Genomic DNA, 16,220 nt, shown 5'->3' on the forward strand with positions numbered 1-16,220 from the left:
TTTAAGATCCTTGAATCTGTTAGCCCAACTCTGTACTCTTTTTCGCTTTTGAAGTCTTCCCATCTGCAAAATGACTCTTTGCTAGAAAACAACCTGTCAATCCATACCCTAGGATAATTTAAATATTCTATCAAAATTGGCCTCTCTCTAATTTGGAATCTCAACCCGAGGATTACTACTTTCCTTCTCCATTATTATCTTGAAACTAAGATCCCTATGATCACTAGATCTGTCACGTGTCCGGTCTCACTCCCCAAAAGGAGATCTTGTAATGCACTCTCTCTAGTTGGGGACTTTTTTATTGATTAAGGAAGCTTTCCACACTCTATCCTATATAGACCTTTTACAGTATGGGAGTCCCATACAAGATGTGGAAAGTTAAAATCACCTATCAGTTTCCTTTTTCTTGCAACTGTCTGCTATCTCTTTACAAATTTGCTCCTCTAAATCTTGTTGACTATTGGAAGATTCATAATACAATACTATTAGCAATGCCATCCCTTTTTTATTCCTCAGTTCCATCCATATTGCTTCAGTATATAGCCCTCCAGTGTATGTCCTCTGAGCACAACCCTGACATTTTTTCTTGACGAGTAATGCTACCCTTTCCCTTTAATGCCACACTTTATATCATGTTGAAAACAATGAAACCCTAGAGCATTGAGCTGCCAGTCTTGCCCCTCCTTCAGTCAAAATCATATCATGTGCAGATCCATGCTCTTAAGTTAATCTACTTTGCCTATAATACTCCTTACATTGAAATAGACACAATTCAGAATATTAGTGAACTGAGAGCCTGGCCGTTTTGGCTGGGTAGTTCAGAGTGGTTTGAGGGCAAAGAATGTAAAGTAGAAGATCCCATCCAATGTTACAAAGAAGAATGAGAGTTGTTGCCCACAGTTCAAGCTTAAGTTCAAATTCAGATTTTCTTGTCATTCAACCCTACACATGTACGTACCGCTAAGCGAAATAATGTTCCTCCAGACCAAGGTGAACAACACAGTACTTGCACCTCACACATATAACATAAGGTAATATTATCACAAATAAATTAACAAATAATAAGGTGCATATACAACACAGGTTAAAAAGAAAACAGTATAATGCTACTGGCACTTCATGCGTGATGAAACCTGGGTGGTGGCAGGGAGCTCAGTGGTCTTACAGCCTGGAGGAAGAAGCTGGTTCCCATCACAATGAGTGTTTAACCCTTCAGCACAATCCAGTCATTATTGGGTTACTGTTTGTGGCAACTAGCTTTTGTGTAATGTGTCGTGTCCTTTGAAATGAAATCCATTATCATTTGCTTTGGCACTACTGTGCTCACCTGATTATCTTTTGTGTTGTTGTTTAGCTATTCCAGGGGGGTGATGTCTCCTGGACGCCACGTTCGAACTCGGTTATATTTTACGAGCGAGAGCCATGTTCATTCTTTGCTCAGCTTATTTCGTTACGGGGGTCTCTTAGGAGTAAGTAGCAGCTTTACTGTAATACTATTATCTGTTGCTTAATGAGTTTGTGGTTAAATCTGAGCAGACTTTGAAAGGAGAGATTCACACACAAAATGCTGGAGAAACTGAGCAGCATCTTTGGAGGGGAATAAACAGATATCCTGAAGGATTTTGGCTCCAAACTTTGAATGTTTAATCCTCTCTCTATAGATGCCGCCTCTCTTGACGAGTTCCTCTAGCATTTTGTGTGTGTTGTTGTAGATTTCTAGCATCTGCAGAATCTCTTGTATAAAGGAGAAAATATATATTTTATTAATTGATCCATCATCCATCTCATCACTCCATGAACTTCCTTCCCCTTTCACTCCTCAATATTGTCTTTCTCTTCTCTCTCTCTCCCCCCCCCCCCCCTTTAAGCAGTTACCTCCCTCTGCTACCTTCACAGTCTGTCACAAGGATTCTTTAGTTACTTGTAATCTGAATTAATAGATTGCCTTCCCTGGTTTACAGGAGCTAAAGGACCAGCAGTGGAAGAGGGCCATGGACTATCTTGGGGCAGTCTCAGAACTGAATTACATGACTCAGATTGTTATCATGCTTTACGAGGATAACAATAAGGTAAGATCCATGGAAATGCTTGCCTTTCTCAGGTGCAGCAGAATGTATTTGCAGCCTAGATGGAGGCCATTCATCCCATTGGTTCTATGTTAGTTCTCTGAGCCATCCAGTTCATCTAGTTCCCAAGCTTTGGTGAAACCCAGCAAGTTTGTTTCCCTTCAAGTGCTTATCCAAGTTTCTTCTGAAATAATTGATTGTCTCCACTTCCACCACCCTTGTAGTCAATGTGTTCCAGGTTGTTACTCATTACAGTTTTAAAAAAAAGCCTTTCTCCATTCTCACTGAAAATGTTTCATATGTAATTTCTTATTCTTGTGTTTTTTGTTACTGAGAGCAGCTTTTCTTTGTTTATTCTTAAAAACCTATCATAGTCATAATCATAGATTGAATTCAAGAGTCGGGAGGTCATGCTGCGACTATACAGGGTACTAGTGAGGCCGCACCTGGAGTACTGTGTGCAGTTCTGGTCTCCGTACTTGAGGAAGGATGTACTGGCTTTGGAGGCAGTGCAGAGGAGGTTCACCAGGTTGATTCCAGAGAGATGAAGGGGTTAACCTGTGAGGAGAGATTGGGTCGCCTGGGACTATACTCTCTGGAATTTAGAATGAGAGAGAATTTTATAGAAACATACAAAATTTTGAAAGGGATATAGATAAGATAGAAGTAGAAAAGTTGTTTCCTTTGGTAGGTGAGACTAGAACTAGGGGACATTGCCTCAAGATTCATGGGAGAAGATTTAGGACAGAGTTGAGGAGAAAGTGTTTGTCTCAGAGAGTGGTGAATCTGTGGAATTTTCTGCCCAGGGAAGCAGTTGAGGCTTCTTCACTAAATATATTTAAGATATAGTATCAGATTTTTACATAGTAGGGGAATTAAGGGTTATGAGGAAAAGGCAGGTAGATGGAGCTGAGTTACGGACAGATCAGCCATGATCTTATTGAATGGTGGGGCAGTCTCAATGGGCCAGATGGCCTACTCCTGCTCCTATTTCTGATGTTCTTATGTTCTAGTCTTGTCCACCTCTTTCCAGTCTCATTCTCCTTTGCTCAACTGCAAATTGCTCCAGCTTCTTCCATCTAACCTGCAGTCTAAAATCAATCATCCCTTGAACCATTCAAGTAAATCCCCCTTGCACCCTCTTAATGACCGATTTGTCTTCCATGTTAACTAGAACTAGACACACTACTGTATGAGCTCTGTGAAGGAAAACATAAATTTTCTATTTTTGTAAGTAAGTCAATTTGTAAAGCTCAATATTTCATATATTGCTTTACTAACATGTCTGTTGCCCTTCATAGATCAATGCATATGCACCCTTGGGTCCCTCTGTTCTATGACAATCTCTTTTGAACTGTATCTGCATTACCTCTCCCATCTGTTCTGCATTGCCTCACTCTTGTGTTAACTTCCTAATGCCTCTTGTCAATTCATTCTGCTGGACTATCAGTGCTCTGTTATGGCTGACCTGGTGTTGGCCTTTGCCACACTTAGTGTTATAAGGTATTCTTGAAATTTCATTCTCTATTTCAACATCAAGTTATTTACATAAAATGATTCTAGCATGGACCACAGGGAAGCACCACTACCTGTCAGAAGACAACCATTAACCATAAACATGATATCATCGGCTCTTGAAACAATTATTTTAATATAAGTTGATACTGGCCCTCCTTTTCTGTGAGTGTTGGTTTTCTAAACCAACCTTTTGCTTGGTACTTTGTCAAATTATTTATTAATATCCATATCAACAGTGTCCACTGTATCCTGATCAACAGCCTTCTCAATTTCCTCATCGAAGGATCAGGGGTCGAGAGGGTCAGCAACTTTAAATTCCTCGGTGTTATTGTTTTGGAGGACCTATCGTGGGCTCAGCACATTAAGTACAATTATGAAGAAAGCACAGCAGTGCGTCTACTTCCTTAAGAGTTTGCGAAGATTCAGCATGGCATCTAAAACTTTGACGAACTTCTGTAGCTGTGTAGTGGAGAGTGTATTGACTGGCTGTATCACAGCCTGGTATGGAAACATCAATGCCCTTGAATGAAAAATCCTACGAAAACTAGAGGATGTGAACTTGTCCATCGTGGGTAAAGCCCTCCCAATCATGGAGCACATCGACAGGAAATGTCACAGGAAAGCAACATCCATCATTAGGGACCGCCACTATCCCGACATCCTTTCTTCTCATTGCTGCCATCAGGAAGAGAGTACAGGAGCCTCAGGACTCACACCACCAGGTTCAGGAACAGTTATTATTCCTCAACCATCAGGCTCTTGAACCAAAGGGTATAACTTCACTTAACTTGCCCCATCATTGAAATGTTCGCACAATCTCTGGACTCATTTTCAAGGGCTCTTTTTCTCGATTTATTACTTGTCTGTCTGTCTACTTATCTACTTACACACTCGCACACATTTTGTTGCTTTTTGCACAGGTTCTTCATTGATTCTGTTTTGGTTATCATTCTATTATCAATTTATTGAGTATGCCCACAAGAAAATGAATCTCAGGGTTGTATGTGATGACATATGTACTTTGATAAGAAATTTACTTTGAACTTTGAAATTGTTTATCAGATGCCATCTGCTTTCCACTGTGCAAAATAGCCTAATTGTGTGATTTTTTTAAACTTTTCCTTTCCCTTCCAGAAATCACCATTTACAACTCACCCATCCTCAAGGACAATCCCAGGCAGTAATCACCTATAGGAGATTGCTGCTGACAATTCCTAAGCCAATACTCACCCATGAACAGGCAGTGGACACTGTAATCCTACCTCATGGCTCCTTTCTCCATTCCTTAACTGACCCATTTCATCACCCCAGTTGTAAATTGCTCTTGAGAGTCTGCAGAATAGAGACTGAGCTTGAATATTTCCAGTTCATATGCCTCTTGGTCACTAGATTGGCCAAATTAATTTTTTTGTTATGCAGAAAATGTTCACGTATCTATAAAATTAAAAGGATAGCATTTCTTGAGATTTAAGGCACTGATGATCTGAGAACTGGATGAAGTCTATGGGACTTTTGATAAAATAAGACACAGACTAATTTAGAAAAACATTTCTTAGTTATAAAATACACAGCATCCTAAAATAGAGGCCATTAGGCCCATTGTACTTGTGGAGGTCTTTTGAAATATATTACTAAAATCCCAATTCTCTGCTCATTCCTGACACTTCCGGTTATAAATATTTTTCCCAGTACTTATCTAGTTCCAGTTTGAAAAGTAATGTTGAATTGGTTTCTAGCTTCCTCCTTCTTTCAGGCTGTGACCAATGAGTTTTTAAAAAAAAATTGGCTTTGATGTTACACAGCATCTTTACAGGTCCAATAAATAAGGTGGAAGACACACCTAGTGATCACTAAGTGTTTTTCTGTATGTTTGTGGTCTTCTGCTGCTGTAGTCCATCCATTTCAAGATCTGACATGTGTGTTCAGAGATGCACTTCTGCACACCGCTGTTGTAATGTGTGGTCATTTGAGTTACTGTTGCCTTCCTCTCACTTTGAACGAGTCTGGCCTCTTGACCTCTCTCATTAACAAGGTGTTTTCACCCACAGAAATGTCGCTCACTTGATGTTTTCTGTTTCTGCTGCAATGCCTTAAGATCTTTTGATTGGTAAATTGGCTCCTTATTGGCAAATGTACCAAGAAAACAGTGGAAGAACATGCCGTGCATGCCATTCATAGAAATCAATTCATTGTAGCAGTAGAATACAGTTACTGTGCAGAATAAAGTACCGTAGATTCCGGATTATAAGCCGCTACTTTTTTCCCACGCTTTGAACAGCTTTGAACACTGCGGCCTTTACTACGGTGCGGCTAATGCATGGTTTTTTTTCATGCCGCCAAAAACATTTTGCCTCGTAACAGTAGACCAATAAAATTGATGAGTAGTTCACAGAGGTCCAATGAAATTGTGCGATAAATCAAGCGCACTTTCACAATTAAATTATTGTAAATCAGTCATTTGTACTCACCCTCATCAACATGGAAAACACTCGAAGAAAAGCATTGTGCTGCCTTTATGGCAGTTATTTAGTTTATAATATTTTCGCTTAGTAATTCATTTGTTAGTATTTTCTAGTTAAAGTTAGAAGTGTTTTAAGTATATTTGTTTTCTGTACTACATACCGGGATGCTATGACGTCACATCCGGTTTCGCCGCGTCTTGTGGGGAAAATACCGGTTTGCGATAAACAGAAAGGAGGGGGCGAGCGCATTAGACCCGCTGCAAACATATGATGCAGCTTTTAAGTTAAAGGCGATCAATAACTTTTCCTGGTAGGCTGCAGTATATATTTTTTTACCAGTCGTTAGGAGATATTGGAATGTTGTTCGTGCACTGTTCAGTAAAAAAGTATACGCAACGTAATTTGTGTGTTACCGATACGTATGTATATTTAAAAGTAGCCGTGTTACAGGCACGGTTCGAAAAAAAGCATTTGCAATATGTATTTGTTTATGTTACCATACGGATTTAATTAAAAGTTAAAAAATCCTCACGTGTAATATCTTTCTGTGTAAATATCTCATATTACAACGTGGGACACCTGCGGCTTAAAATCCGGTGCGGCTTGTACAAGTACAAAATTGATTTTCTTTCTAAAATTAGAGCCTGCGGCTTTTAATCAGGTGCGCTCTGTAGTCCGGAATCTACGGTATTTGTTACAGAGAAAGTGCAGTGCAGGAAGACAACAACTTGCATGGTTTTAACAAGGTATCTTGTGAGGGCATGAGGCTGTCTTATCATACTAGAGAACTGTTCAATAGACTTATAATGGTGGGATAGAAGCTGTCCTTGAGTCTGGCGGTAGGTTCTTTGAGGGTTTTGTATCTTCTGCTCTATGAAAGAGGGAAGAAGAGAGAATGCCTGTGTTGAGTGGGGTTTTTGATTATACTGGCTGCTTTACTGAGACCATGTTTGAAGGGGAATAGTTGTTCTTGAATCTAGTGCTGTGGGACTTCAGACTTCCTGTACCTCCTGCTTGATGGTAATGCAAGAAGATGGCATGGGCCATATGGTGGGGATCTTTGGTGATGGATGATGTCGTCTTGAGGCAACTCCTCCTGCCAGTACTTCCGATGGTGGTGAGGGATGCGCCTGTGAAATCTTGGGCCAAGTCCACTACTCACTGCAGCTTCTTGGATTCCTTCATATTTGAATTGCTGTACCAGACCATGATGCAACCATGATACTTTCAACATCTGTAGAAATTTGTTGGTGTTCAATGAAAGGCTGAATCTCCTTAACCTCTTAAGAAAATAAAGACACTGGCATGCCTTCCTTGTGATTGCATCTATGGCAGCCCAGGGCAGGTCACCTGATAAGTTAACCCCCAGGAATTTAAAGCTGCTGACTTTCTCCATCCCCACTACAGAGGGGGCTTCCTGGGATGTAGACAGGCCAAATAAATGAACAATGGAAAGATGTGACTTTGGCAGGTGGAGGACTTTTTTTAAATGATGAAAGACTGAAAGATGTTGGTTTTCACCTTGGCTTTGGTGTCTTTGTGCTTGAATCATTGAAAGTTAATATACTGGGAGAATTCAATATTCAGCTTTTGCTGCAAGAGGATTTGAATATATTTATATGGTTACACAGAGCGCTGATGTTATTGCCTCTGCCACAGTGTTACTGAATGCTGGAGCAGTCGCAGTCTAAAGGACTGAATGGCCTGCTTCTGGCTTTTTATCTTCTTGTGTCTAAAGGAATTGATCACTATGCTTATTAAAGCTATTGAAGTTAATTCCTGTCACCATATCCTCAGGAATAGTTTAACCTGTCAAACAGTTGCCCCAATTTTTCAGAGTAGATTTCCTAAATCATTCAGAAATTTGTTTTGAAAGTGACTGCTCTTATTTGTTATTTATGATCGATGTGAAAACAGTTAAAAACTCCCTGTCAAATTCTCCATAAGGCCAGTGGCTCATATAGGGAGGGGTGATGGTGAGTTATAATGATGTGACAGAAGTTTGCTTTCTTGCATTAATAAGGCAGGAAGGAATTTCTCTCTGTAATAAGACCAATTAAATATTGTAGTGTTGTATAATAGCAATTATAGTAATAAAAGCGGAAAATGCTGGAAATAATCAGCAGATCAGACAGCATCTAGAGAGAGAATGTGATTGGAAATGGACGTCTATTTTTAGTTACAGAGAAGGTGGAGGAGAGGTGGGTAGAACAGAAGGAATATTTCTGGTAGGGCAAAAACCATGTGGATTTATGCAATAATCAGAAGCACATTATGCCTCTGAGATGTGTGTTGCTAGTTACAGGGTTCTGGCCTGCTGAGCTTGTCTGTTTGAGGTTCCTTCACTTCTTGACAGAAGCTAATTGGATTTTCTGCCTTCCCTAATTCTGACAAAGGGTCTGAGATGAAAACTTTCCTCTTTCTACGGACACTGACTGAGCCTGATGTGTTTCCAATATTTTCTGTTTTTATTTTGGCTTTTCCGTTTGCCTTTTCTTCCAGCTGCTTCCGTCTTGTAGTTATGTTACCTTCCTTAAGCTTTCTTACATTATGTGGACTTCTTGGAAAGACTGTTGAATATGCTCTCCTTTCTTTGCCCTGATCCCATACTACTACTAAAACTTACTACTGTAACTTAGAAGCAAATGGGCAGATGAAGCCTGGTTGACGAGGGGCATGGGAACAGAAGTGGAGCAGGAGAGTTACTTGTAAACAAAAAATATTGGAGTGAATTGTCATTACTTCTAATTATGCTGAATGACAATTAACTCAATTTTTTTTGTTCACAAGTAACTCCCCCGCTCTAATTCTGTTCCCATGACCCTCATCAACCAGGCTCCATCTGCCTGTTTACTTCTATCAGCTCTGCCTCACACTTCTCACCTCTTAATATCAGCTATCTTTCCTTTATGCTGTCCGTCCCCTTGCCAATTAACTAATTTCAATGGCCTCTGGTTACTGATCACCCCTCTTGGCTATTCAGATCCCTCATAATTCTGAACACTTACCTGACCTGTAAGGAGAGTAATCCCATCTTCTCTTGCTTCCACATGACTGAATCATAGAACGGTTCTAGTAGGGTTCCTCTGCATTCTCTGCAAGGCATTTTCTTCTTAACCCTATCGCTCCTATAGAAGCTTTCCAGCGTCCTCTGTCCTGGCCCAGTATTTTAAAGTGTATCCCATCAAAAATCCTTCCTCTCCCAGGGTTAAGGTATGAATGTTTCTGTAGCACTGGTTTTTACGGGATGGGGTTGCTAGCCCCATGCCCAAGCCACCTTCTTTTGTAGACTGGCTTGGAACTGTCCATGGCAGAGTTCTACAAGGCTTTAGAATCAAAAATAAAACCTACAGTGACAGAAAAGGCTATTTAGCCCATTGTGGCCATGCTAGTTGTAAAAGAACCTCCAGCCTAATCCCAAACCACCAGATATTCTGTAGATGCTGGAAATCCAGAGCAACACACACAAAATGCTGGAGGCCAGGCAGCATCTATGGAGGGGAATAACCAATCGAAGTTTTAGGCTGAGACCCTTCATCAGGACTGGAAAGGAAGACAGAACAAGTTAGAATGAAGATGGAGTGGGAAGAAGGAAAGGAGCATAAATTGGCAGATGACAGGTGAGACCAGGTGAAGGGGAAATAGGTATCTTTGGGGAGGGAAGGAGGGATGAAATGAGAAGTTGGAAGGTGATAGATTGAAAAAGTAAAGGGCTGAAGAAGAAGGAATCTGATAGGAGAGGAGAGTGGACCATAGAAAAATAGCAATATAAGAGGCACTTAAAGACTCTGCTGCCCCCCTCACTGGACCCCCTGCAGTTTGTGTATCCTCCTAACTGCTCAGGGGATGATGCCATCGCCACCACCCTCCACCTGGTCCTCACCCACCTGGACAAAAAAGGACACATATGTTCGAATGCTGTTCATAGACTTCAGTTCAGCATTCAACACAATCATTCCTCAGCACCTGATTGGAAAGCTGAAACTGCTGGGCCTGCAACTGGATCCTAGACTTCCTGACTGGGAGACCTCAGTCAGTTTGGATTGGGAGCAGCATCTGCAACACCATCACACTGAGCACAGGGCTCCCCCAGGGCTGCGTGCTCAGTCCACTGATGTTCACTCTGCTGATCCATGACTGTGCAGCAACACACAGCTGGAACCACATCATCAAGTTCGCCGATGACATGATCATGGTGGGTCTCATCAGCAGGAACGATGAGTCAGCATACAGAGAGGAGGTGCAGCGGCTAACAGACTGGTGCAGAGCCAACAACCTGTCTCTGAATGTGAGCAGAACAAAAGAGATAGTTGTTGACGTCAGGAGGGCACAGAGCGGCCACTCTCCGCTGAACATTGATGGCTCTTCCGTTAAGAGCACCAAATTTCTTGGTGTTCACTTGGTGGAGAATCTCACCTGGTCCCTCAACACCAGCTCCATAGTCAAGAAAGCCCAGCAGCGTCACTGCTTTCTGCGAAGGCCGAGAAATATCCATCTCCCACTCCCCATCCTCACCACATTCTACAGAGGATGTATTGAGAGCATCCTGAGCAGCTGCACCGTCTCAGATCGCAAGATCCTGCAGCGGATAGCGAGGTCAGCTGAGAAGATCATCGGGGTCTCTCTTTCTGCTATTACAGACATTTACACCACATGCTGCTCCTGCAAAGCTAACAGTATTGTGAAGCACCCCATGCTCCCCTCACACAAACTCTTCTTTCTCCTGCCATCTGGCAAAAGCATTTGGGCTCTCACGACTAGACTGCAACAGTTTGTTCCCCCAAGCCATCAGACTCCTCAATACTCAGAGTCTAGACTGACATCAACATCATTTATTATTATATTGTAATTTGTCCTCTACTGTGCCTATTGTCTTGTTTATTAATTATTGTACTGCCCTGCGCTGTTTTGTGCACTTTATGTAGTCCTGTGCAGGTCTGTAGTCTAGTGCAGGTTTTGTTGTTTTACATAGCCTAGTGTAGCCTTGTGCTGTCTCACATAGTCTAGTGTAGTTTTGTGTTGTTTCATGTAGCACCAGGGTCCAGGAGCAACGTTGTTTCATTTTTACTGTGTACTGTACCAGCAGTTTATAGTCGAAATGACAATAAACTTGAATATGACGTGATGTTCCTCCAACATGGGGATGGCCTAAACCTATCTTCTGGGCCTGCAAGTCATAATTCTTCAAATAAATGTAACAGTTTTATTTTCCACATCCTTCCTTGAATATGGTGGCCACAGTACTGCAGATAGGCCCAATCTGTGATTATCAAGATTAAGCATAACTTGTGTTTGTTCTGCAGGCCTCTGCTGCAATGCCCAATATCTTTAATGTTTTATTAATAGCTTTACCTGTAGGATCAGTCTTCTATTTTGTAACTTAGCTGTTGGTTTCTCAATGCTTACTGCTTTTTGCCAGGACCCTTCGTCTGAAGAGCGATTTCATGTAGAGCTTCATTTTAGTCCAGGGGCTAAAGGCTGTGATGAAGATGAAAATGCCCCTACGGGATCTGGCTTTCGTCCTGCATCGGCTGAGGTAATTCACAGTGGGCAAGCATAATCCATTTATGAAATACAATAAAGTATATAACTTTTCTGCACAGAATTTATTTGAATCCATTAGTCCAAAATTCTTTTTATAATTTTTTTTTGTCAGCTGCAGCCTAATTAGGAGACTTCATGTAACAAGGTTGTATATTCCATTCCTGCCCTAGAGACTTGGCAGTGTTGTTAACTCGCAGGGGAACATTTGTTAGCCTTTGCTGGGATATAGCATCAAGGAGGAGCTTCAGCCCAGGCTAAACATCTTGTGAATCTAATCAAATAGATTTTTAATTGATAGGGTTTGCAATTTAGCGTATTGTTAATTAAGCTTATTAAGTTTGCATGATCCTGATCACGTTTTTGGAAGGATTTTCATTTTTGTATTTCTCCTGAAAAAACAGTGAATCTCCCTGCAGCCATTGGAAAAAGAATCATTTTAAAAGATCAATTGTTGCTAACCCTGAGAATTACACTTCTAGCACAACGGATACATTTGAAAACTATTCTTTTCAAGCAAATCTAAAATTAAATAACTGAAATAAAACACCTTGTGTTCTCTTATTCTTTTACTGTTTAATATATTTGTGCTCTCACTGCTGGCTATAAGGAGTTAATACGTTCTCCCTGTGACTGCATGGATTTTCTCCGGGTGCTTCGGTTTCCTGCCACAGTCCAAAGACGTACCAGTTGGTAGGTTAATTGGTCATTGTAAATTGTCCAGTGATTAGGTGAGGGTTCTATTGGGGATTGCTGGGTGGCATGGCTGGAAGGGCATATTCTGCACTGTATCTCAATAATAAATAAATAAATGCCAAGGTGGAAAGGATCATGGACATATCCTAGCTTTACTTAGATTTTTGGATATGAATGCAGCTGCCGTGAAGACCATAAGACCTCTTTGAAGGTATCCAATTATTCACACTTTACCCTTCCACATATTTCTCCAAGTTATTCCAGCAGTTTATGTACCTGTCCTCGCATGATTGAAATTGGCAGCTATTTTGCAAGGCACTGGCATGACTTGCCTATTATTCAGCTCTGTCCTTCTGACCAGTTGTCATTAATTAAGTTTTTCTGAGTTGATGGTTACGTTTTATTTTAACCTCCGTAGAATGACGGCGGCTCCAAAACTGACCAGGGCAGCATGGAGGATCTCTCAGAGAATCGAGGGAATGATGATGTGGATGGATTTCTTCCAGCCTTGCCTCAGCCAGCCGATCCCTTTTATGCCCAAAGGAAGTCTGCCCTGACCAAGGCCCGGAAAATGGGCTCCATGGAGGTAAATGTATACCAGTGGGCTCTAAAGCACACCATTTTATATTTGGTGCATATTTTGAATTATTCTCTTGATCAGACTAGAACTAGAGATAATGGGTTAAGAATGAAAGGTGAAATGTTTAGACCATAAGAGATAGGAGCAGAATTAAGCCATTTGGCTTATCGAGTATGCTCCACCCTTTCATCATGACTGATCCATTTTTCCTCTCATCCCCATTCTCTTGCCTTCTCCCCATAACCTTTCACACCCTGACTAATCAAGAACCTAGCAACCTCCACTGTAAGTGTACGCACTGACCTGACCGCTACAGCCACCTAGTGCAACAGGTTCCACAAATTAAGTTCCTGCTCAGCTTGATTCTAAATGGACATCCATCTATTCTGAGGCTGTGCCTTCTGGTCGTAGACTTCCCCCCACTATAGGAAACATCTTCCCCACATCCACTCTATCTAAACCTTCCAGCATTTGATAGGTTTCAATGAGATTCCCCCTCATTCTTCTAAATTCAAGCGAGTTTCGGCCCAGTGCCATCAAACACTCCTCATCTCTCCTGGCGAGACGCTTGATCCTCCTTAGATGGAGAGATGTTGCCCCACCCACTCATGCGCAATGGCTTAACGACATTATGGCCTGCTTGGACCTCGAAAAAATTCATTATTCAGTTCTCAATTCGGATTTAAAGTTCCATAAGATCTGGGGGCCTTTTATCGAGTACTTTCATAACCTTCCTCTTGACTAGGGTTTTTTTTTCTTTTCAGTCCCTTGCTTTCAGCTCCCTTTTTTTTCTGGTAGTAGGCATTATTATCCTCTGTTGCTAAGTGTATTTACAGTCTGGGAGTTTGACTGTCCGGACTTATACTCTCTGTACTGTGTGGTGGTTGGTCTGGAATTGTTTTTTTTTCTTGTGTTGTGGGGTTTGGGGAGGACACTAAGCTCACTTGTCTTTAATTTAGGTGCTTTTTTGTTAAATTCTCTTCCTGTGTAGCATATTGTTTTTGTATGCTTAACCTTGCTCTGTATTAATGCTCCTCATTGGGATTTGGGGTTTTTAATTTTGTAAAATGTTTTGAAAAACTAATAAAAAAATTTAAAAAAAAAACACTCCTCATACGATAACCCTTTAATTCCTGGAATCATTCTCCTGAGCCTTCTCTGAACTCTGTCCAATGTTAGCACCTAAGGGGCCCAAAACTGCTCACAACACTCCTTACCAGTGCCATATAAAGCCTCAGCATTACATTCTTACTCCCAAGTTCCTTTGATTCTTGGATTTTTGAATTTTCTGCCTATTTAGAAAACAGTCTTCACTTTTGTTCCTCCTACCAAAGTACATGACCATACACTTCCTGACCTTGTATTCCATTTGCCACTTCTTTGCCCATTCTCCTAATCTATCTAAGTCCTTCTGCAGCCTCTGTTTCCTCAACCCTAACTGCCTCTCCACCTATCTTCCTGTCATCCGCAAAATGGGCCACAAAGCCATCAATTCTGTCTTCCAAATCATTGACACATGATGTAAAAAGAAGCGATTCCAACACCGACTCCTGGGGATTATCACTAGGCACTGGCAACAAACCAGAAATGTCTCCTTTTATTCCCACTCTTTGCTTCCTGCCCATGTCAATCCTTTATCCATGCTGGTGTCTTCCCTGTAATACCATGGGCTTTTATCTTCTTAAGCAGCCTCATGCGGCACTTTGTCAAAGGCCTTCTGGAAAATCCAAGTGCACAATATTTACCGATTCTCCTTTGTGTATCCTACTTGTTAATTCCTCATAGAATTCCCTTAAGGAAACCATGCTGAATTTGGCCTACTTTATCAAGTGCCTCTTAAGTACCCTGAGACCTCATTCTTAACAATCAACTCCAACATCTTCCCACCTGAGGTCAGACTAACTGACCTATAATTTCCCTTCTTCTGCCTTCCTCCTTTGTTGAAGAGTGGAGTGAACTTTGCAAGTTTCTAGTCCTCTGGGACTATACCAGAATATAGTGACTCTTGAAAGATCATTACTAATGCATCCACAATCTCTTCAGCTGCATCTTTCAAATCCCTGGAGTTTAGTCCATCAAGTCTAAGTGACTTATCTACACTCAGACCTTTAAGCTTCCCAAGCAGCTTCTCCCTAGTAACAACAATTTCACTTTTGCCCCCGACACTTTCAAACTTCTGGTATACTGCAATTGTCTTCCACAGTGAACACGGATGCAAAATACATAATTAGTTTGTCCGCTATTTCCTTGTCCCCATTACTGCCTCTCCAGTGTTATTTTCCAGTGGTCCGATATCTACTCTTGCCTCTCTTTCGCTCTTTATATTATTGGCTAGCTTACCTTCATATTTCATCTTTTCCCTCCTTATGGCTTTTTTAATTGTCTTCTGTTGGTTTTCAAAAGCTTCCTAGTCCTCTAACTTCCCACTAATTTTAGCTCAATTATAAGCCCTCTTTTTTACTTTTAATTTTGTTTTTGCCTTCTCTTGTCAGCCACAGTTGTATTATTCTGCCTTTAGAGTACTACTACTTTGGGATAAATCTATCCTGCACCTTCCGAAATTCTCCCAGAAACTCCAGCTATTGCTGTTCTGCCGTCATTACTGCTAGTGTTCCCTTCCAATCAACTTTGGCCATTCTTCTCTCATGCCTCTTTAATTCCCTTTACTCCACTGTAATACTCATACAGTATATGTATTATATGAAATATGATGTTGTAGCTATTAGTGAAACATGGTTGCAGGAGGGGTGTGATTGGCAACCAATTATTCCTGGATTTCGTTGCTTCAAGTGTGATAGAATTGGAGGGGCAAGAGGGGGAGGTGTTGCATTGCTTGTCAGAGAAAATATTACAGCGGTGCTTTGGCAGGATAGATTAGAGGGCTCATCTAGGGAGTCTATTTGGGTGGAATAGAGGAATGGGAAAGGTGTAGTAACATTTATAGGGGTGTATTATAGACCACTTAATGGGGAGCGAGAATTGGAGGAGCAAATTTGTAAGGAGATAGCAGATATTTGTAGTAAGCACAAGATTGTGATTGTGGGAGATTTTAATTTTCCACACATAGACTGGGAAGCCCATTCTGTAAAAGGGCTAGATGGTTTGGAGTTTGTAAAATGTGTGCAGGATAGTTTTTTGCAGCAATACATAGAGATACCAACTAGAGAAGGGGCAGTGTTGGATCTCCTGTTAGGAAATGAGATAGGTCAGGTGACGGAGGTATGTGTTGGGGAGCACTTCGGGTCCAGTGATCACAATGCCATTAGTTTCAATATAATTATGGAGAAGGATAGGACTGGACCCAGGGTTGAGAGTTTTGATTGGAGAAAGGCTAACTTTGAGGAGATGTGAAGGAGT

The 16,220-nt window shown here is 41.2% G+C and overlaps 1 protein-coding gene across 8 annotated transcripts in view; it reads left to right on the forward strand.

The window, feature by feature from the left end:
- Positions 1–16,220, forward strand: part of ppip5k1a (diphosphoinositol pentakisphosphate kinase 1a) — a 251,625-nt gene that overhangs the window by 138,494 nt on the left and 96,911 nt on the right. For all 8 annotated transcript variants that reach the window (XM_073024800.1, XM_073024802.1, XM_073024804.1 and 5 more), the window contains 4 exons: positions 1,355–1,469; positions 1,962–2,069; positions 11,466–11,582; positions 12,702–12,869. In XM_073024800.1, coding sequence (XP_072880901.1) covers positions 1,355–1,469; positions 1,962–2,069; positions 11,466–11,582; positions 12,702–12,869 — 508 coding nt within the window. The remainder of the gene's footprint in view (positions 1–1,354; positions 1,470–1,961; positions 2,070–11,465; positions 11,583–12,701; positions 12,870–16,220) is intronic.

The sequence above is a fragment of the Hemitrygon akajei genome, chromosome 21 (assembly GCF_048418815.1).
Source record: "Hemitrygon akajei chromosome 21, sHemAka1.3, whole genome shotgun sequence".
Lineage (NCBI taxonomy): Eukaryota > Metazoa > Chordata > Chondrichthyes > Myliobatiformes > Dasyatidae > Hemitrygon > Hemitrygon akajei.